General features: G+C 45.1%; 1 protein-coding gene across 1 annotated transcript; it reads left to right on the plus strand.

Moving 5' to 3' along the window:
• Positions 1-13,818: 13,818 nt before the first annotated feature.
• Positions 13,819-21,673, plus strand: TRUB2 (TruB pseudouridine synthase family member 2). Its single transcript, XM_056860176.1, has 4 exons — positions 13,819-13,833; positions 14,879-14,960; positions 16,288-16,360; positions 21,352-21,673. The coding sequence occupies exons 1-4, from the start codon at positions 13,819-13,821 to the stop codon at positions 21,671-21,673; spliced, it is 492 nt and encodes a 163-aa protein (XP_056716154.1).
• The last annotated feature ends 269 nt before the right edge of the window (positions 21,674-21,942 follow it).

Below are 21,942 nucleotides of genomic sequence, written 5' to 3' on the forward strand. Positions count from 1 at the left end.
CAAAATCCACGCACGATCATATGTGAAGGTCGCCGTTAGTATGCTACTATATAATCTGCCTAAAGTGTGAAAATAATGACTGCAAGGCTGCAATCCTATACACAACGAAGGCTCACTGAACACAATGAGAGGCAAGCCTAGGGTCAGATAGGGGAAAAAAAGCTGTACCCGGTTAGATTACTCTTTGAGAGTTAGCCCCATATAATTTAATTGTGCTCCCGAGTTAACATTATTAAGCTACTTAGATGCTACCTATGCCAGAACAGTGGCCCACAGACTGGAAACAGTCAGTTCTGAAAAAGGAGACATCAACAACTGCAGCAACTATTGGACCACGGCATTAATTTTTCTCCCAAGTAAAGTGATGCTCAAAATCTTACCACAAAGACTGTTACCACATATGGAACAAGAAATGCCAGACGTTCAAACTGGATTCAGAAAAGGAAGAGGCACTAGAGATCATATTGCACTTTTGAGTGTGTGGATCATGAAAAGCTATGGCTGGTTTTAAAAGAAATGGGTGTGTGACAGCATCTGATTGTTTTGATGAGCAGACAAGAGGCTAATGTTAACACAGAATAGGGAGAACAGAATCATTTCCAGGTGGCAAAGGTGTTAGGCAAGGCTATATTTTATCTCCCTATTTCTTCAATCTACGTGCAGAACATATCATGAGGAAAGCTGGATTAGATTTAGATAAAGTGGAATGAAAATTGGTGGAAGGAATATTAACAATTTGAGACACGCCTACGATACCACATTACTGGCAGAAAATAGGGAAGACTTGAAATGACTACTGATAAAGATTAAAGCAGAAAGTGCCAAAACAAGATTTTAGCTGAATAGAAGAATGAAGAAACTGAAATTGTTATGATTTTCTGTTCTTTGGCTCCATCATCAAAAAAGAAGAAGGAGACTGCAGCCAAGAAATCGGGAGATCGAGACTGGGAAGGGCAGCCATGAAGAAAAAAGACATGTAAGGATGTGTTGCTGACGGCCAAGGTCAAGTTAAATCATGTCATAGTATTCCCCATTACTTTGTATGGGTCTGAAAGTTAGACAATGAAGAAAGGGGACAGCAAGAAAGTAGAGTGTGTGGTTATTGGCATTCACCTTTTGGCTAAAACTTATTTTCAATCCTAGGATTCTGGTGCCCTTGATTTTTGCCAACAGATATCGTTCAACCTGACTAACAGCGGTTGAGGGGAAACTCCAAGAGTACAGCCTTTCCCACCAAGTTCAATTGTGCCTCAGGCCCCAAAAAGGAAAAGAAATTATTAAACAGCAGCTTTGGGACCATGCCTTACAATCAGATAGGGCACAGATAAAGAAATATCCAGTTATTTTGCAGTGCATCAAATATTTTCAACCAGCACATTATCTTAGGTCCTTCGAGATCCCCAAATATCAGATAATTTTTACACTGGCACTCTCTAATGCTTTACCCTCAGCCCTTCTGGAAAGCAGATACTGCTGTTGTGTTCCACTTTTTCAATGACTTTGTCCATGTAATACATTTTCTTGCACTGCCCATTTTATAATGACATCTGACATCAGTATATAGCTCCAGTTTTGTCAAACATACTGGGAAGATCTGAACAATTTTATACCTCTTTTCTTCTTGCTGACTCTTCCCAGGACATAGCTTATAAAGTTGCTAACTTTTGTCTGCAGGCAAGCAGGATATGAAAATGGCTGACTCACAGTGCATTCCTAAAGAGAGTTACTCCAGTCAATGGTCTTAGACTGGAGTAGCTCTCCTTAGGAATGCACTGTAAAACCCAATAGCGCTGCTTGTTTGAGTTATATGTATCAGTTATATGTATATTTTTATTTTTTAAACATTTGTTAATTTTCTGGAGCTGATTTTGTATTCAAATTAAATTTGGATGATGACGACTCTTAAGTGTAAGGGTGTTTCGCTGGCAACCAAGATCAAGATAACTCATACTATAGTATTCCCCATTACTATGTGTGGGTGTGAAAGTTGGTCAGTGAAGAAAGCTGACAGGAAGAAAGTTGATTCCTTTGAAATTGAAACTGAGGCTATCCTACTTTGGACACATTATGAGAAGACCAGACTCACTGGAAAAGACAATAACGCTAGGAAATTTGAAGGCAGCAGGAAAAGAGGAAAACCCAATATGAGATGGATCGACTCAGTTAAGGAAGCCACAATCCTCAGTTTACAACACCTGAGCAAAGATGCTTTGGAGGTCATTAATTCATAGGGTGCTGTAAATCGGAAGCAACCTGATGGCACTTAACACACACATAACCCCCCTATGCCAATATCCCCTCTGCTGTAGTCGAGCTGATCACAATATAAGAACATAAGGAAGGCCCTGCTGGATCACACCAAGGACCATCAAGTCCAGCAGTCTGTTCACACGGTGGCCAACCAGGGGCCTCTAGGACGCCACTAACAAGGCGATAACTTACAATATGCATGGTACCTTTGCATCTTGTACAGTTATTCTTTACAACACCCCTCCCGCCTCTGCCTGGAATAAAAAGACTCAGATCTCCATTCCGACTGGTGCCTGACGAAAGGAGCTTTGGCCATTTGTGCACGGGAGGTTTTGCCTTGGGGTTGCCGCTCTCTAGAGCAGGGGTGGGGAACGTCAGGCCCGGGGGCCGTATATGGCCCGCGAAATCATTTGGTCTGGCCCTTCATGGGTCCTGGCTTCTCTCCAGCTCAGAAGGATGCTGCCCTGCCTGAATCTCTTGGGCCCAGCTGGGGACGGCAGAGCTCAAAAGCAAGTGGCTCTACGTGGCAGACACTTCAAGCCATCTCCGGTGGTGCCTCTTGGCTAAATGTTTGACCAAACATAGCAGGCTAATTTTTAAGTTGATAATTTTGTATGGCCCGCGAATGATGTCATAAATATCCAAATGGCCCTTGGCAGAAAAAAGGTTCCCCACCCCTGCTCTAGAGGCACATTTTCCCCATCCGAATTCTCAAAACTCTGCAGGGGGGCTAATTTTTGAGTTTTGAGAATTTGGATGGGGGGGAAACGTGCCTCTAGAGAACCCCAAGGCAAAACCTCCCGTGCACAAATGGCCACTGACTCTAGATAGCTTACACGGCTGAAACCTTTGCTGCTCTCTAAGGCGCTCCCGGATTGGGATCCAAACATTGACTCCGAAGGTCACGGAAAGGAAAGGGTGGGGCCAACGAGCCACGAGCCTCAGGTCAAACGCCAATTGCGGGATTTCCTTCCAGACTGCGAAACGCGCCCAGGAGCGGCTTCCAAGCGCGCCACCCGGCTTTACGCGCCCCGAGGCTTTTGACCGCGTCCTTCCTGCAAACGAGCCGCTGGCTCCAAGGCAAACCGGCGAGCTCGGCAGCGGAGTGGAAGCACGCCCGCCCCAGCAGAGTCGCATTTACTTCCGAGTATACATGCACAGGAAGGGAGCCTGGAGGCTCCCCCTAGCCTTCATTGCACAAAAACAAACCGACCCCTAAGCTAAAAAAATCTTGCAAGAGCCCAGTAGCCCCTTAAAGACTAACAAAAATATTTCTGGCAGGGTACGAGCTTTTTTCTGGCAGGGTATGAGCAAGAGCCCAGTAGCCCCTTAAAGGCTAACAAGAATATTTTCGGGCAGGGTAGGAGCTTTCGTGAGCCACAGCTCATACCCTGCCAGAAAAGAGCAAGAGTCCAGTAGCACCTTAAAGACTAACAAGAATATTTTCTGGCAGGGTATGAGCTTTTTTCTGGCCGGGTATAAGCAAACCGACCCCTAAACTAAAAAATCTTGCAAGAGTCCAGTAGCACCTTAAAGACTAACAAGAATATTTTCTGGCAGGGTAGGAGCTTTTTTCTGGCAGGGTGGGAGCAAACCGACCCCTAAACTAAAAAAATCTTGCAAGAGTTTAGTAGCCCCTTAAAGGCTAACAAAAATATTTTCTGGCAGGGTAGGAGCTTTTTTCTGGCAGGGTGGGAGCAAACCGACCCCTAAACTAAAAAATCTTGCACGAGCCCAGTAGCCCATTAAAGACTAACAAGAATATTTTCTGGCAGGGTAGGAGCAAACCGACCCCTAAACTAAAAAATCTTGCACGAGCCCAGTAGCACCTTAAAGACTAACAAAAATATTTTCTGGCAGGGTAGGAGCTTTCGTGAGCTGTGGCTCACGAAAGCTCCTTCCCTGCTAGAAAATATTTTTGTTAGTCTTTAAGGTGCTACTGGACTCTTGCCCTTTTGTACTCCTGCAGACAGACTAACACGGCTACCCACTGTGAATTAAAGACAGATGGATTCACATTCTAGCTGTATCTGAAGAAGCGAGCTGTGGCTCGCGAAAGCTCACACCCTGCCAGAAAATATATTCTTGTTAGCCTTTAAGGGGCTGCTGGGCTCTCGCCCTTTTCCACTCCTGCAGACAGACCAACCCGCTGTAAAACAGCAAAGGGCTTCTTCCTGCATCTTCAGCGGCAAAACTCACAAAACACCACGGTGGAAGGTCTTTTGGGTTTTCGGGGGGAGGGAAACCCCAACTCAGCCCTCGACAGGCTATCCACGCGGTTCAAAACGCCGCGCGCTTCCCTGGGATCGAGTCATCCCGCTTGGGGCATTTACTTCCGAGTAGAACGGGCCCAGGATCAGGCCGGGACACGCTCGTTTCCGGGTGGAGCCGCCGCTCTCTCTCTCTCTCTTCCTGCGTCTCGTTGCGCAGGATTGTTCGTCCCGGCCGGACGAAGAGGCGCGTGACCCGCCGGGCGTCCCCCAAGGAAGGATCTTGGCTCAGCCTCACTTCTCCGGCCTCAATTGAGGAGCGCTCGTTTCCGGGGGGACGGCGTTCCATGAGACACTCAAGATGGCGGCGCCCACGCGGGGAAAGCGTTGACGGCGTCGCCCCTGCGCCGTAGCGGCCTCTTCCACCATGCGGGCCGCGAGGGCCGGTCTGCACGGGCTCTTCGCCGTCTACAAGCCCCCGGGGGTTACTTGGAGAGTCGTGCGGGATACGGTCGAGACCAAACTCCTGAGCGGTGAGGATCTGGCCCGCCTGCGGTGCTTTTAGAGCAGGATATGGTCGAAGGCTTTCACGGTCAGGGTCCATCGGTTCTCGTAGGTGACCCGGGCTGTGTGACCGTGGCCTTGGGGTTTTCTTTCCTGACGTTTCGCCCGCAGCTGTGGCCGGCGTCTTCAGAGGAGTCACAGTGTTTTAGAGCAGAGTTTCCCAACCTTTTCAAGTGTGAGGACCCCTTGCAATATCATATTTTTCAAGTATGAGGACTATAGCCCTGACCTGGATGGCCCAGGCTAGCCTGATCTCGTCAGATCTCGGAAGCTAAGCAGGGTCAGCCCTGGTTAGTATTTGGATGGGAGACCACCAAGGCAGGTCAGGGTTGCTGTGCAGAGGAAGGCACTGGCAAACCACCTCTGTTAGTCTCTTGCCATGAAAACCCCCCAAAAAGGGATCACCATGAGTCGGCTGAGACTTGACGGCACTTTACACACACACACATGAGGACTATAAATAATGCAAACAGTTTAAAAACATCGAAAAATTTGCACGCCCATCATACTGATGGGGTAAACGGGGGTCCGTGGGGGGAGAGAGAGACCTGAGCAAGAAAACAGTTTATTTGCAGCTGCTGACTCAGAGGCCCTAATGGGCAGAAATCTCTGAGCCCCGATTGTACTGAGGGAGAGATATTTATCCAAATTCAAGATGTGACAACCCATCAACATTCAGGGTAAAGCTGATAGCACTACAGACATAGAGGCGGCAGTAGAGTAACAGTTTCACCCAGTTCTTGTTATGGTTTACTGTAACCCTCCGTGACTCTTGCCCCAATTCCTTAGCACACAGACATATCCTGCCCAGCAACAAGCTATTCCCTTGCTGTCCTAATACATTTCAATACATTTACAAAAAGGATAAGAGATTATTACCAATTGCTAAATCAGTGGATCTTCCATAGTCAGGGGAAGTCTACCTTGCTGTCTCAATATGATAGTAGTTGTACTGTTAGTATTCATTAATTTAAAAAATATGTAACGACAAAGAGATCAAAATGTCAGTGCGCGTATGGATTCGCGGAGCCCCTGCAATATCTCTGCACCCCCAAGGGGTCCCCAACCCCCCAGGTTGGGAACTCCTGTTTTAGAGCCTCTGCTTGTTTCACGCCAACTGTCCCTGCCGAAGGATTCACGCGCCCTTCCTCCTTCCGCCAGTTGTGTAAGCGGGGGGGGGGGGGGCTCTCCCTGTTTTCCGATCTGTGCCCTGGAGGATGCATGGTTGATATTTTGTTAGCGTCTGCTGAAACCAGTTTTCATTTTTGCTCCCAGCCCACTCCCCTGGTTTTTAGCAGTTAAATCTCGGCAACAGCTTCTCCAGAGGGCACGCGTGTTCAATGGCACGTTGCTCATGCTTGCACACGGACATCAAGGCGCCTTGCAAAACACAGGCCGCCATTTCAGACAGCTGTTGAGGGTGGTTTTGAAGTCTGGATAGGGTTCCCAGATCCAGGGTAGGAAACTCTTGGAGATTTGGGGATGAAGCCTGGGGAGGACAGGGAGCTCAGTGGGGTAGGAGGAGGGGGGGTCCTTAAGGGGAGGGGCTGTGGCTCAGTGGTAGAGCATCTGCTTGGCATGCAGAAGGTCCCAGGTTCAGTCCCCGGCATCTCCAGTTAAAGGGACCAGGTAGGTAGGTGTATATTGCATAAGTGTATGCAATAGCAGTCACTTGGCTCATAGGCTGTATTCCATGCATCCAATGAAGTGGGTCCATGGACGTTCATGCTACTGTCATGCTGTTACCTCAAGAAAGGGGCAGAGCTGAGCATAAAACCTTGCGCGTCCCAAGAATAATTTTCCACTTCAGTTAAAGAAAAGCTGCTTAAAATCAGAGTTTGAATTCTAAACTCAAAGAAGTATTTTAAGTCTTTGAAGGGCTGTCACTTAGAGGATGGCAGGGAGCTGTTCGTGTTGGCAGGAGAGGATAGGACTCGCAATAATGGGTTTAAATTGTGGGAAGAAAGGTACTGGCTGGATATTAGGAAAATATATTTTACAGTAAGAATTGTTCGACAGTGGAAACAGCTCTCTAGGGAGATGGTGAGCTCCCCCTCACTGGCAGTCTTGAAAGAGGCTGGACAAGCATTTGTCAGGGATGCTCTAGGGCTGTATGGCTCCTTCCAGCCCTATGAAATGAACCAGAGTTTTCTTTATTCTGTGTTTTTAGAGTTTAATTCATTACCGAGACCTACGCCACAGCAGCAGGTTCGCTTCCTGCCGGGCACAGTAGAAGGAAAGGATGGGAAAGAACTGACACTGACAGTTACTCAGCTTCCTGTGTTGGCTGACCACCCACTGGGTAAGATGGGAAGAAAGACATTGTCTTCTGGATTGTAGCCAATGGGATAATGCGTGAGTTGGAGCCATCCAGCTTTTCTGCTGGTGAAAAAGAAAGGAGGGATCCACTCTGACCACTCAAAAAGTCAAATGGGACAGGGTTATAACAAGGGAATTGGGTGAGATTGAGTGGGAAAGCTGTCGGGATCCAACCCTGTGTTAAGATCATCCTTGGAGGCCATCTTGCATGTGCCTCTGCTTGTCAGGAAATTGATGGGAGCGTATACTGGAGAGAGTGTGGAGCAGGGCTGGCTCCAGGTTTTGGGAGGTCTGGTGTGAGATGCCCTGCAGTGCCCTCAACCAAGCAGGTTTGCTGCTTGTGCATGCACACATGCCCATGTACACATAAAAACATAACATAAGAACATAAGAAAGGCCATGCTGGATCAGACCCAGGCCCATCAAGTCCAGCAGTCTATTCACACAGTAGCCAGCCAGGTGCCTCTAGGAAGCCCACAAACAAGACAACTGCAGCAGCATTGTCCTGCCTGTGTTCAGCAGCACCTAATATAATAGGCATGCTCCTCTGATCCTGGAGAGAATAGGTATGCATCATGACTAGTATCCATTTTGACTAGTAGCCATGAATAGCCCTCTCCTCGATGAACATGTCCACTCCCCTCTTAAAGCCTTCCAAGTTGGCAGCCTTCATCACATCCTGGGGCAGGGAGTTCCTCAATTTAACTATGCATTGTGTGAAGAAATACTTCCTTTTATCTGTTTTGAATCTCTCACCCTCCAGCTTCAGCAGAAGTAACCCTTCTAAAATAGGGAAGGAAGTACAGCTGTTCTGTGCCGTTAATCCCCATCAGCAAGGGGTGCAAATGAACTTGCGCTTTCTAGCAATCCTTATATAACAGGAAATCAGAGATGGTCTCCCCTATGATGTTCATCTCTTATTTCCTGTGGGACACCTGGAGAGGCAGCAGGGTGCAGCTGTCACTCCTGAAGCACCAGTGGTACTTTTAGGGCTTGTAGGAACATTTGAGAGCCATGCTATGTGGCAGATGCCTTCGGGAAATGGGAAGTCATAGTAGAGATCCCTGAGATATTGCAGAAGCCTCTGGGATGATTTCACATTCCTGGTGGGAGTGGGGCCGTGGCTCAGTGGTAGAGCATCTACTTGGCATGCAGAAGGTCCCAGGTTCAGTCCCCGGCATCTCCAGTTAAAGGGACCAGGCAAGTAGGTGATGTGAAAGGCTCTACCTGAAATCCTGGAGAGCTTAGGAGAGGGGCTGTGGCTCAGTCTGCTTGGCATGCAGAAGGTCCCAGGTTCAATCCCCAGCATCTCCAGTTAGGGACCAGGCAAGCAGGTGATGTGAAAGACCTTTGCCTGAGACCCTGGAGAGCCGCTGCTGGTCTGAGTAGACAATACTGACTTGGATGGACCAAGGGTCTGATTCAGTATAAGGCAGCTTCATGTGTTCAGCCTGCATGCAACATTTTTTGCACTTTATCAGACTTTCTTCTGTTTTCCTATGCAGTTTCCGGGCCAGTATTCACTCACTTGAAAATTGGTGCAGGGCACCTGCTGGATAAAAAATCATCTGGGGTGTTTGGTAAGTCAGAGATGGCCCTAGCTACTTTTTGAATGATGGTTACTTTTCTGGTTTTGGTGGTACAAGAAGGGGAGGCTCTTGGGAAGGAGGATGGAGACCTGAAGGTAGCATTGGGTGAGTCAGATTAGCTGTATGTGTCAGAATAAGCACTGACTTGCAGTCCTGGTTGAGATTTTTCAACAGCATCTTTAAGCAGCCTTCCAGCTGTAACCACTCAGAGTTATCAACCCCTCTCAGTTGCCGAGTCGTAAGAGTTTAGCGAACATGTCTTATCTCAAAATAGAAAACCTCCCGCATATAACAGTCTCTCTTCTGGACTTACTCAGGGTTGCCAAGTGAGTACCACAATTGGAACGTCCAATCATTTCTTTCTTTGTATACTAGCCACTGCGTGGGCCCCTGATTCAGAGTTAGTTTGGAACTGTGGTTTTAACTTATGCTTCATTTATTGAAAATTGATATAACTGGAATTGTACTGTTAAATGATGTTTACGATGTGAGCCGCTCTGAGCCCGGCTTTGGCTGGAATAGAGCAGGATATAAATTTTAAAATTAATACATTTTAAAAATGGGGCCTGGGTGGGAGAGGGTTTAACCCTTCCCCCCCAAGTACCTTTTGTGTGTGTGTTTGTTAAGTGCCGTCAAGTCGCTTCCGACTCATGGTGACCCTATTAATGAAAGTCCTCCAAAATGTCCTATCTTTGACAGCCTTGCTCAGATCTTGCAAATTGAAGGCTGTGGCTTCCTTTATTGAGTCAATCCATCTCTTGTTGGGTCTTCCTCTTTTCCTGCTGCCCTCAACTTTTCCTAGCATGACTGTCTTTTCCAGTGACTTTTGTCGTCTCATGACGTGACCAATGGCCCTGCAGAGCCAGTATTTGCTCCTCGGGGGGGGCATGTATAGCCTTTCTCAAAGAGTCCATAAACTCTGTCCTGCATTTACCTGGTCCTGCTGCTTGTTTAATCTTGGTCAGGGAAGCTTGGATTGTTTGCTTTTTGGCTCAGGGATACTCACTGTGATGAAGTTCTGGAAGCTGGCATGCTAGGGTGAGCAAAAAACAAAAGGGGGAAGGAAAGACCCAACCTAAAACCAAAGCTGTGTACCCAAAGTTGGGTGGGAAAAGACTCAGTTATGTTCAGAGTGTCATAAAAGTACGATAACAGTTTGGATCAAATTTCATCATTATAAGAACAATAGAAAAGCATATGTGAAGTTGTTTCAATACAGCTCTTCCCACAGGGGCAGTTCCTTGCTGAGTGGGGTAGATTTTGAAATCTCCCGTACAAAATTGAAGATGGCATGTCATTAAATCTCACAAGGAAGAAGGCTCTGCATTGCTGCAGAACTTTCAGGAGGGAGAAATACGAGGATGGTTGGCCTCCTTGCAGGGACATCCTCAAGTTAAGAGGAGAGCAAGTTTATTTGCAGTGCTATCAATATGATAAAGATACTGTTAGGAAGCTATAACATATCTATCTTAACATAGGTTTCTCCATATCAGTATTTTACTTTATCATCATAATTGTTTTGCATAATCATAAATAACCTTCCCGTTTTCTTTGCAATTCCCCCAGGGGTCTTTTGTTCAACAGATGCGTCAACTTGGCCATCACCACAAATTTTGCCATTTTCTCTCACCATTTTTCAATCTCTGGGATGAGCAATCATTTTGTTTTGTAATAAATATTGTTGAAGGCTTTCACGGTCAGAGTTCATTGGTTCTTGTAGGTTATCCGGGCTGTGTGACTGTGGTCTTGGTATTTTCTTTCCTGACGTTTCGCCAGCAGCTGTGGCAGGCATCTTCAGAGGAGTAACACTGAAGGACAGTCCTTGAGTGTTACTCCTCTGAAGATGCCTGCCACAGCTGCTGGCGAAACGTCAGGAAAGAAAATACCAAGACCACGGTCACACAGCCCAGATAGCCTACAAGAACCAATTTTGTGTTGTCAAGTCACAGCTGATTTACGGCAATCCCTTAAGGTTTTCAAGGCAGGAGAATTCCCTGTGGAGGTTGCTCATCCAAATACTAGCCAGGGCTAACCCTGCTTAGCTTGAGATCTGACAAGATCAGGCTAGACTGGGGCTAGCCAGGTCAGGGTGGAGCTGTCATGGGCTATCATATGTGAACAGGATTTTGATATGAAAGCATGTCCCATTAGGCTTCATGAGGACAGAAATATGTTATAGAAATGTCATTTCATAGACTGGAACACCTGGAACACCTGTGACTGCATTAATCTCAAGGCTAGTAACTTGCTATTAAAATAATTTCATATCATTAAAGGTCACAGCTGCAGGGATGCCGATTAAGCAAAGCATACAGCTGGACAAAGATAGACAAGGTCATATCCATTAACTATAACAGATGTCAGTCAAGGGTACAGTACCATTTATAATTGAATAGCCTATTGAACTACTGACTAAACTAGCTATGGTTTATTTATAGAATGCCTTAGCTAAGGGATGCTAGAACTAAAAGATGACTGAACCAGCCCATCTACAAGATAAATGGCTCTGGAAAGGTATAAATAGAGCTCTCTCTCGGACTACAGGGGAGAGAGTTGGCAGAGGGCAACTGAATGTTGCCTGGCTGTTTAACTCTCCAGAACATCCGCTACAATGTAAAACTAGGAAGGCAGGGGGTTGAAAGAAGACGGCTGGACGCTGTCTGACCTCACTCCCTACATATGTCTCTTGCGTGAGGCTAAGAGTGAGACTGAGAGAGGTTCCTGATGGTCTGAACATGCTGACCTATGGATTTCCTCCATCTACCAAGAGATGTAAAAGCCTTGGCAGTCTAGTCCCTGCGTGGATTAGGAAACTGATCCTTGCGTGGATCAGGACACATTTATTCTTGTCTCTGTTTCTGGAGAACTCTTACAAAGAGAGTTATTATGCCACACAGTCTTTCTCTCTGAAGACTGATTGTCTGGAATAACTGTCTGTACAGATGCTTAATCTTAAATATGTGATGAAGACTCTTATGCTCTAAGGACTATAAGAGTATGGATCTTACCATGTTTGAATATGGTGACAGTGAGAGTTCATTTGTTCTAACAAGACTAATGTCTTCTCATAAGATCTGTCTTATATACAGACTTCCTAGTTCTGACAGACAAGATGTAAATGCAGCTTCTCTAAGAAGCCCACTAACAGAGCATATTCCAGAGCATATTCTCTACACAGGGAGGAAGCACTGAATATACGCTGCAGTCAGTTCTAAGACTAAGATCTTACACAGAACTGTCTGACATACACATGCATACATGAACATGCCAACAATGGATAACACATAGAATTACTCTAATTGAAATACATATAATTGGAAATACATGGATGGAGATCCATGGAGCCCTAAGCTGAACTATATTCAATACTCTCTAGAGATTGACACTGCCAGAGAGATTGTAAAATAGAGTTTATACTCTACACATAATGTTAAGCTTTACACATAGCTTCAAATACTGATTAATTACAGTATAGCTCTTAGCTATACAGCTATACAGCAAAGCCATCTTTGAGTATGGTTTTCACATAGCCTTTTTATAATCTGAAGCCCATCTTCAGACCCATAAACCTCAAACATATAGAGACTCTATGGTTTTATGCCTTCAGTCACAAACAGACTGATGTTAAGAGCTATAGAACCAGCTCTAACATGAAACTATGGAACCAAAGAGATCTCTCATTGAAATAACAGAATAATACTTAGAGGATACCTGAAGGAAATCTAACTATTCTAAATGAACTTAGACTCCTTACAGAAACTCTGCAATGACATAACTGGGTAAAGTATGTCTTATATTTACATAGAATGAATTAGAATATTTATTCAATGCACTAACCATTATTTTACAAGATTTCTGTAAACTGTATTATTTCTTGAATGAAATATATACTTGAGAAACTCTCATATAGAGTCATAGTGATTGTTGATATTACTAATATTGCTTGCATACATAGAATGACATTATTGTTCCTGTTGAACTAACTAATATAGTTTTTATTTCTGTAACTGTTTACATGCATATACTTTATGTGAAAAAAATAGTATTTTTATTCAAATATTCTTTTCATATTTTTACTGGAACAATTCAATAGAAAGTCTGTCTCGTGAGAGATGGAAAGTGTTGATCCCTGCTTAGTGGGTAATGGGCTGAATAGATACAGATCACTTTTTAGGAAGGGGTCAATTCTAGGAGCTGGGTACCTTAACGGCACGGACCACGACAGAGGAATAATACTGCCCTGCTGTACCGTGGTGGTTGTTGGGAATAACAAGCTCTTTCCCACCGTTTTTAACCTCTTAGTGCTTGGTGTGGGTCGTGGAAACAAGCTGCTTGGGGAGGTGTATGATGCCCATCTCAGCAGGGTAAGTATTTTATGTTCATATCACTTATCGTGAAAGTGGTGAAGCCAGGTCATCCACAGATAAAGTAGGCATTTGTACGTGGGGGCGGGGGGGGGGAGTTCCCCAGGTATGCAGAAAAAAATAGACTTTGACGTAACCAAAAGAATAGGGGAGAATTCCCCACAACTGGTGTGATGAGGACTGTGGGCCAGGAGACATGGAATGTTGAGAGCAGCTGAAAGGGCACTAAAGGAAAAATAAAAGGAAGGAGGAAGAAAATTAGCCTGATCAAACCCCTAGGAAAACACAGAATGTTTCAAGAGATTTTGAGGGGTGGAATTTCCAAAATGCTCCCCACCCCGGCCTCCTCCTGCAATTCTGCATGGGCCCTCAGGTTGTAAACCCAAATTGGTGAAGAAGGGAAAAAATATATATGCTGATCCAGCACTGGGCATTTGAGAAATGGCAGCTGAGAATGGAATAGCCAAGGTGTAGCTGAACAAAAAACATGTTCAGCTTTGCCTTTGCATAGAATAGCTTGGAATGGCAAGGAGACAGGTGAGAGTGCTGTAATCAGAGGACAAAATTTATTATGATTGGAATTCCCCTCCTCTTTGAGGCTCACCTGGCACCTGCTTCACTGTCCTTTAGGTGCTAGGCCACAACATTTCTTTACATGGGTCTTTTAACGGAGAGGTTTCATCTTTGTAAGCTGCCTTTATGGTCTGCTTCTAGCCTGAGGACAGTTTTATGTGTATCATTTTACATTTGTATGCATAATTTGTTTTAGTATAGATAATTTTGCGGTGGTGATTTTTATAATTTTAGTGGGTTCCTACATTCAGAGCCACCTTAAGTATATGCATTTTCTAAATCAGTAAAAATCTGGGGACAAGAAGAGTGACAATTTTCGATGTCACTCATTTTTTTATGAGTTAACATTTCCTTTGATAGCCCACATTTGTGCTTTCATTTTCCAACATTTGCTATCTCCCACCATTATAGAGAATCTAGGGCAATGAGCTTACCAGTCAAATAATTTAATTAAAAAAACCCAATTGCAGTATATAATTAAACATAAGTAAAAAGTTTTCATGCAGTTACATTTCCACTCTACCTCAAAATAAAATGGATGGTCTGTATTGATGTGATGCGTTAAGCACTTTTGCTAACTGCTAAAAAAGAAGGTTGAAGTTTAAAAGGGTTGAGTTAAAATGAGAGATAATAATGGAGCACCTTTCTTAATTTATTTGTTAGTCATTTTTATAACCTGCCCTCTCTGTCAATGCTGTTCTGTTTATGGATGTTTGAATGAAGATGCCGGCCATTTTTGCAGAAAAGCGTGTGTGTGTTTGAACTAGATGGGGCTGTAAATCATCTTTCAGTGCACACCCTTGCCATTCTACAAGTCAACAGTTTCCAGATTTCTTAATTGTCTCCTACCGAGCCCCAGCTTGTTACAGAAGCTTTTGAGAAATGTACCTTGTTCAATATTTTGGTTTGATTTTACTATCTTTGCCTGTAATGATTGGTGCATATACTAGAACTGGAACATAATGAAATGATTTTGCCCTTAATGCATTGTATTTCTCCTTTTCAAAAGACCTACACGGTTCGGGGACTGTTTGGCAAAGCCACTGATGACTTCTCGGATACAGGCAAACTGATAGAGAAGACTACGTTTGGTAAGTAAGTCTACATGCTGGCCCTTGCTGGCTCTCTCTTTAATCTGGCTGTAGCATATTTCAGCTTTATCCTGAAACATGTTTCAATTATTTAATGTGCATATGTAATACCTGGAAAATCACATGGTGTACGTAACAGAGGCTAAAAATGTCATTCCAAACATTTATATCTAGCCATCAGATGACTGACCACTTAAGAAAAAATTCTTCTAATGCTTCTGAAAAGATTCAAGGGGATATGTTAGATCATAAAGAGTGGATTTACTCAATAGCCTCCCAGTGACAGAACTCACATTTGAATCTCTGTTTTGGAGCACTGAAGAATGAAGCAGGCTGCCAGCAAACCTGTGTGGCCCAGTGGTTAGAGTGTCAGTTTATGACTGGGTTCAGATTGCCACTAAGGCATGCTCATTGCATGCTCTTAGGCTGTTAACTGTCAGCAAAGCCTACCTCGCAGGGTAGTTGTGACACCAAAATAGGAGAAGTGAAGATGATGTAAGCCACCCTGAATTCCTTGGAGGAAGGTTGGATAAACATGGAGCCAGCTGTAGCACCACACAGATTGTCCTAGAGAGGAGAAGCAGCAGAAGGAGAATAAGCCCCATCCTCATCTGGAGCAGCACTAACTTTAACGAAGAAGAGCTGGTTTATATATCCTGCTTTTCTCTACCATAAGGAGTCTCAGAGTGGCTTACAAGCGTCTGACACACACACACACACAACACTGCCCCCTTGTGAGGTAGGTGGGGCTGAGAGAGTTCTAAGAGAACTGTGACTAGCCCAAGGTCACCCAGCAGGTTTCCTGTGGGGGAATGGGGAATCTGGTTCTCCAGATTGCAGTCCGCTGCTCTTGTGGAGGAGTGAGGAATCAAACCCAGTTCTCCAGCAGAGTCTGCCGCTCTTAAACACTACCATTCTGAAATGGATGGAAAGGGGATTCTTCAGAGGGAAAACAGTGTTGTTTATCTGTAACTGTCGTTCATCGATTAGTCCTCCTTGCAGGCACACTTGGGAACTTCATATGTGCAGACTGGCCTGCGCATGCACAGTTCCCATGTGGGACTGCAAAAAGGCCACAAAGATGAAATGTGCATTTGGAAGGCTATGCGTTCTCAAAATGTAGTATGAGTGGAGTTTTACAACACTACATTATAACCTTGGGTTTCTTTCTTACTCTACTGTGCATGGATGTCATTTTCAGGCCATTTAGATGTTGTCAGGAAACAGCAGAATGTGTCTAGGGTTTTTTTGAGGATTTATTTTTAAGCTCCTGGGTGAAGGACTGAGTTTTGTTTTTAGCAGCTTTTTGTCCTTTTCTTGCCTACAGATCACATCACCGGGGAGAAGCTGGAACGAATTCTTGCTGTTATCCAAGGATCCAATCACAAAGCTCTCTTGCAGTAAGTATCCAATTAGAAACCCCAATTTGGCTTCCATCCCATGGAGTTGCTATGGGTTCCATTGTAAGAATCGTGTTACTTATGTGGCTACACATAAATTTCACAGCACAGCATTAGCAGCTCCATGGAACGGTTTATGGATGCAAAAATTAGGGGTGGGGGGTCTAAAGCCACATTTCCCTGGGTGCTGTCGTTGCAAACAGAAAAGAGGCAATGAGTATCTGGGAGGCACAAAGCTTGCATTGCACATGCGATACAAAGCCCTTGTGTTGTTCCCCAGCAAATACAAGAACATCGTAATGTGTAGATGGAGCCTGATCTGACTTTTGTGCTAGTACTTTGACACAAGTGGGATTAGCTAGCGGCTCCTGGTGCTATGAGACATTTTATAATAATGATGATAATTTATTCGATTTTTAGGCCGCCCTTTCCCGACTAGACCAGGCTCAGAGCAGCTTACAACAGTATACAATTAAAACCAATGCAATATACAATCTAAAACGTCAACCTCAATGAAAAATCAACGGCGCCCTTAACTCATGAACGGCAACACTAATCTGCCCTCATCGAGAAATAACAACTAATAAACATTCCCAGCAGTAAGAAGGGATGGCGGGGGGACAGAAGAGAAGGGAAACCAGCGGAATAGAAACAGTTGCTGTCCTCAACCATAGGCATGGTGTAACTACTCAGACTTACAGGCCCTTCAGGGATGGAACAGGGAGAGGATGGTCGAAAGAGAAATGGGTATGCTGGTTTAACCACCCCATCTCTTTGAGTAATACACAGATCTTACCCTGCAGGGCTTTTTTTGGGGGGGGGGACTACAGGATTTGGAGTATTCAAGTGTCTGTAACACTGCATGATGGTAGTACCAGTAGTTGTTGTTTATTTGCTGTACAACTTCATATAATAATTCTGTCGGCACTGCTGATACTGTATATTGACAGCACTTGCAAAACGCCGATCATTATAACAAGGTGCGTGGCCTGAAGTGTGTCGCAAAGACTTTTGAGTTCATGCATGCAGCTCAGTCTATCTCTGTGCACACACTGCTGAGAGACGATGACATGTCCCCACAAGTGAGGAGCGGGATGAACAGTGTTGAGACAGAAGATGAGGCTTTGGAGAATTATATCTTCTACCTTGCGCTCCCTTTAGAAGAAGTGGGATAAAAATGCATAGTCAGACAGTGGAGGCCATTCACTTCTGTGGCAGGATGTAATGGGGTGCCTTTGGGAGCACCATGGATAGAAGCTAAATCAGTTTCTTTTGTCCCCCAGTGTCAGGGCTAAGGGGTAGATTTAGTTCCCTCTGAGCTGTATCCCAGATTGTGCCCATTTGCTTTGCTCCATAGAACTAAATGGGAGCCTTTGAGAACTGAGCCTGCTCTGATCTGCATGGTCCATCCTGGGTTCTGTTTCTTGGTCACAGTAGAGTGTGGTAGTGGAATCTTCATCTAGGGTGTGATGGGGAGGGGCAGGGACTGGCTTGTTCATAGGTCTCCAAATCACAGTTTGGGGAGGGGTGTTGCTTGAATTGAGCCCCGGGCAGAACTGAAGTGATCTGATCAAGCAGCTGATAAATTGTGCCACGAAGCCAAGACTGGGTGGAAATAGGTAAGAGGTGGATATTTGGGTGGTGGGGATGGCAAACAGGCAGAGATGCTTTTCTGCGACATTAGAGAGCTTCCTGACACAGAGAGGGAGGGGTTTGGGAACAAGACATGTACTGTCTGACATCAATTTATTTAAGCAAGAAAAAAGGGGGCCACACCAAAACAAAAGCAAAAACCCATAATAATTGGTGCAAGGGAATTATATTTTAATAAAGTCTGTAACCCCTATGTGTTCCACACAAGCTTCTTCAGGGGGACCTTCTCCACTGCTGTGTCCCATGCTTTCTCCAGTTGGAGAAGATCCCCCTGAAGAAACTTGTGCAGAATGTGTAGGGGTTACAGAATTTATTCAAATATAATTCCTTTGCACCAACTATTGTGGGTTTTTTGCATTGATTTATTTAAAACATTTAAAGACGGCAGTATACAAAAATTAATCCAGAAGAGTAAAAATCACTAGAATAACAGCAGTTATTCTAAAAGAAAAAATTGTCCTAGAAAACCAGCTTCAAAAATCATTAAAATGGCAATTACAAGCATGTAAACGTATCCAGCAAGAGAAGTGGGGGGAGGGAACCGCCGAAATAAAAACCCAGAAAAAAAGCAGAAGGAGGAAAAAACTTCAACCGTTCGAAAAATGCCTGTGTGGCCGAAGTCCTAACCTGGCACCAAAAGGACATAATGTGTGGCACTGAACAAAGGATTGGAGACTTTCCAAGGGCAAAGTGGCGCGACAAAGAAAATTCTGTCCTTCGCACGCTCACAGCTTTCCTGTGAAAATCGAGGTAACCACAGGGCCTCCAGTGAAGATCTTGTCAGGCAGGTTTGTATGGGAGCGAATGTCTCTTGCCTCGAAAACCCCACGGGATCGCCATAAGTTGGCTGCGACTTGATGGCACTTTCCACCACCACGAGGTGGTCTTTTAGCAAGAAGGGAGAGGGCGCTGAATGGATCTTGGAGGATAGTCTGGCCCAGAGAGGTGAAGAAATCTGAAAATAAAGGCTAGAGGATTTTGAAGAAGCTGCAGAGTGTGAAGAGAAGGGCGACGTGATCAGAGGAGAGAGAGAAAACAAAATCCTTTGGAAGCATTCTGGACTGATAGGGGAGGAGATTATAGAGCTAAGGAAGAGGTAGAATACCAAGGTAGAGCTAGAATACCACGGTATTGGCTTGAAATATTTGGCTTTGTCTGTGCTCTTATGGCTCCATTGACTCATTAGCTCATGTGCTCTTGGAATGCCATTTCTAAGAGAACCTTAGAACAGGGGTGGGGAACCTTTTTTCCGCCAAGGGCCATTTGGATATTTATAACATCATTCGCAGGCCAGACAAAATTATCAACTTAAAAATTAGCCGACCAAGCCCCAAGCAGGCAGCTGCCCCAGATGACACTCTTCCCCCCCACCGCCGCATGCGGGCAGGCAGGCAGGCATCCAACCAGTGGCACACTCACCCACCTGGTGGCACAGGATGGTCTGTTGCACCAGCCGGGCGTAGGAAAGCAGGGTTAGAAGTGGTTTTTGAGCAAATTTGTGCATACTGTTGGCCAACGAATGGCGAGGAGGGCTAGGAACACAGTGCAAAGATTATGGCTAAAATTCTCAGTTGGCTACAGATCATGCCAGATCAGTTATGCAATAGATTTATGGAGTTAGCCAGGCTTAGTGGCTAAGAGGCTGCACTACAAATCAGAAATTGCCCATGCTCTGAGCTCACAAAGTGGCTTTTGGCAAGTTGTTATTCCCTCAGCCTTTTATCTATGTTAGCAGAATAATACTGACCTACTTTGCAGGGCGGTTGTAAGATGGTAACGAGATAATGTATCTGAAACATTGTACAGTGTATCTTTGAATGCCCACCGAAACATAGATGCAAGATGTTATTGCTAAATAGGTATTATGCTCAATGTTTCATTGTAATAGTCAACACCTTAGTTATGCGTTCAGTGGCCTGTTTGAATAGTTAAGTTTGTTTTTATTTTACTTTTTAAAAATTTCACTCTGGGATGTGGCACTTATTAGTACAGAGAGTTGAAATCTCTTGTGTTTGTGTGTGTAGTCTGAGGCTAGTTAATGAAGTCTGGGAGGCAAGATGTCCCTATGCTTTCAATCCGTGCCAATGGCTGTATTGGCCGGGCACTATTGTTGGATACCAAAAGATCAACGCTTTTGTATTTGCGGATTGCCTGCTCTGGAGGATTTACACTTGACTGCCCTATGTATGCGGAACCTAGGGCTAAATTCCTTGCCAGGTTGGTTTCTGGTTTAAATACTATAGTGTTAACAAAATTAATATTTTGTTAACAGACTCTGATGGGTTTGTTTCCTATAAGACCTCCTTGTTTGTCTTGGCAACAAAGGAAGTAAGGTCCAACAGAGCTGCTAAGGGAGTTGATCCTGTGAGCTGATTCTAAATGGTTGGTAGCTCTTACTTGTTTGACGGGATTTTGTTGCAATTTTTAGCTAACATTTTTCATTTTACTTATTTAGCTAAAATAGTTTTGCATTTTACTAATTTAGAATATTTTCCTTTTTTATTATGTATATTTATAATTATTAGAGGTAATTGGTTCTTGTAGGTTATCCGGGCTGTGTAACCGTGGTCTTGGAATTTTCTTTCCTGACGTTTCGCCAGCAACTGTGGCAGGCATCTTCAGAGTATTACTACTCTGAAGATGCCTGCCACAGTTGCTGGCGAAACGTCAGGAAAGAAAATTCCAAGACCACGGTTACACAGCCCGGATAACCTACAAGAACCAATGAACTCTGACCGTGAAAGCCTTCGACAATATTAGAGGTAATTGTTGACATGTTTGTGATGGCCTATGGCTACATGCAAATAAAACTCATTCATTCATACTGGGAGGCAAGATGGCATAAAACCAACACTTGCAGATCTTCCTCCACAATGCTACATGCATTGGGAAAGGCTGTAGTTATTCACTGGTGTGGTCTGCCCATGCTCTCCTTTATCTTTGACTGAGTGACTGCAATTAAAACGGCACGATCATAGGTTTATAGCAGGGGTGTCAAAACTCATTTGTTATGAGGACCGGATATGACTTGGTTGGGTCGGGCCATGCCTCGCCAGCCCAGATCGGGGGCAGGGGGAGGGTGGCTGCCTCGGCTGGCTTGCGGGCCAGATAAGAGCGCTCGAGGGGCTGGATTCGGCCCTCAGGCCATATGTTTGATACCCCTGATATATAGGGTTCACCCTGCTCCCAGACTGTTGTTGGTGCTTCTGCTAGTCAGGCAAATTATCTTGGAATTTAAGGGCCCCATTGTGGAGGCGAGCAGAAATCCCAGGGGTGTGGGGGGCAGTCTGAGTCCCGCTGTCCTCTTCACCCCACATCTGTCTCCTTCTCTCCCTCAGGCCGCCTCCATCCCCCTGCTTCCTCCCACCGCGCCGTTATCGCCCACCCAAAGAGTCAGAGGAGCCAGAGAGCTCTCAGCCGCTAAGTTTCTCCAAGAGTCCTGCCAACCCCCGGAATTGGACTGTGGCGCGATCTATGGGCAGTGATTATCAGCGGCCGGATTGGCAGGTGGCGCTGGTCAGCCTGACAGTGTTAGCAATTTTGGTGTGGTGCGTGCTACGCCCGGAGACTGAAATTGACCGGCTCATAGAGGCTTCGCTGGAGGGAAAACCCCTGGAATCCAAACCTCAAGCACCCCCTTCTGAACAGGAAAAACCTTGACTTAGAGGTTGGGAGGGCAGGACCCTTGTGCCACCCTGAGTACGGGAGAAGATTTTGGATTCCTGTTCAAATGGGTGCCTGAAAACGCTTTTAGCCCGGGTGGAGGGAGCACCACAGAGGGTGGTGTGTCTTCACTGTACTGTGTTGCAAAAGGTGTCGGATCCTGTTGGAAGAAGCACAGTGAGTTCTTTCAGACAAAAGGAACTGTACCCCCGAGCCTGCAATTCATGTGAACTGTTTACTTGGATTCTATCCTGTGTCATCAGCAC

Source organism: Euleptes europaea, chromosome 14 (genome assembly GCF_029931775.1).
Source record: "Euleptes europaea isolate rEulEur1 chromosome 14, rEulEur1.hap1, whole genome shotgun sequence".
Taxonomy (NCBI): Eukaryota; Metazoa; Chordata; class Lepidosauria; order Squamata; family Sphaerodactylidae; genus Euleptes; species Euleptes europaea.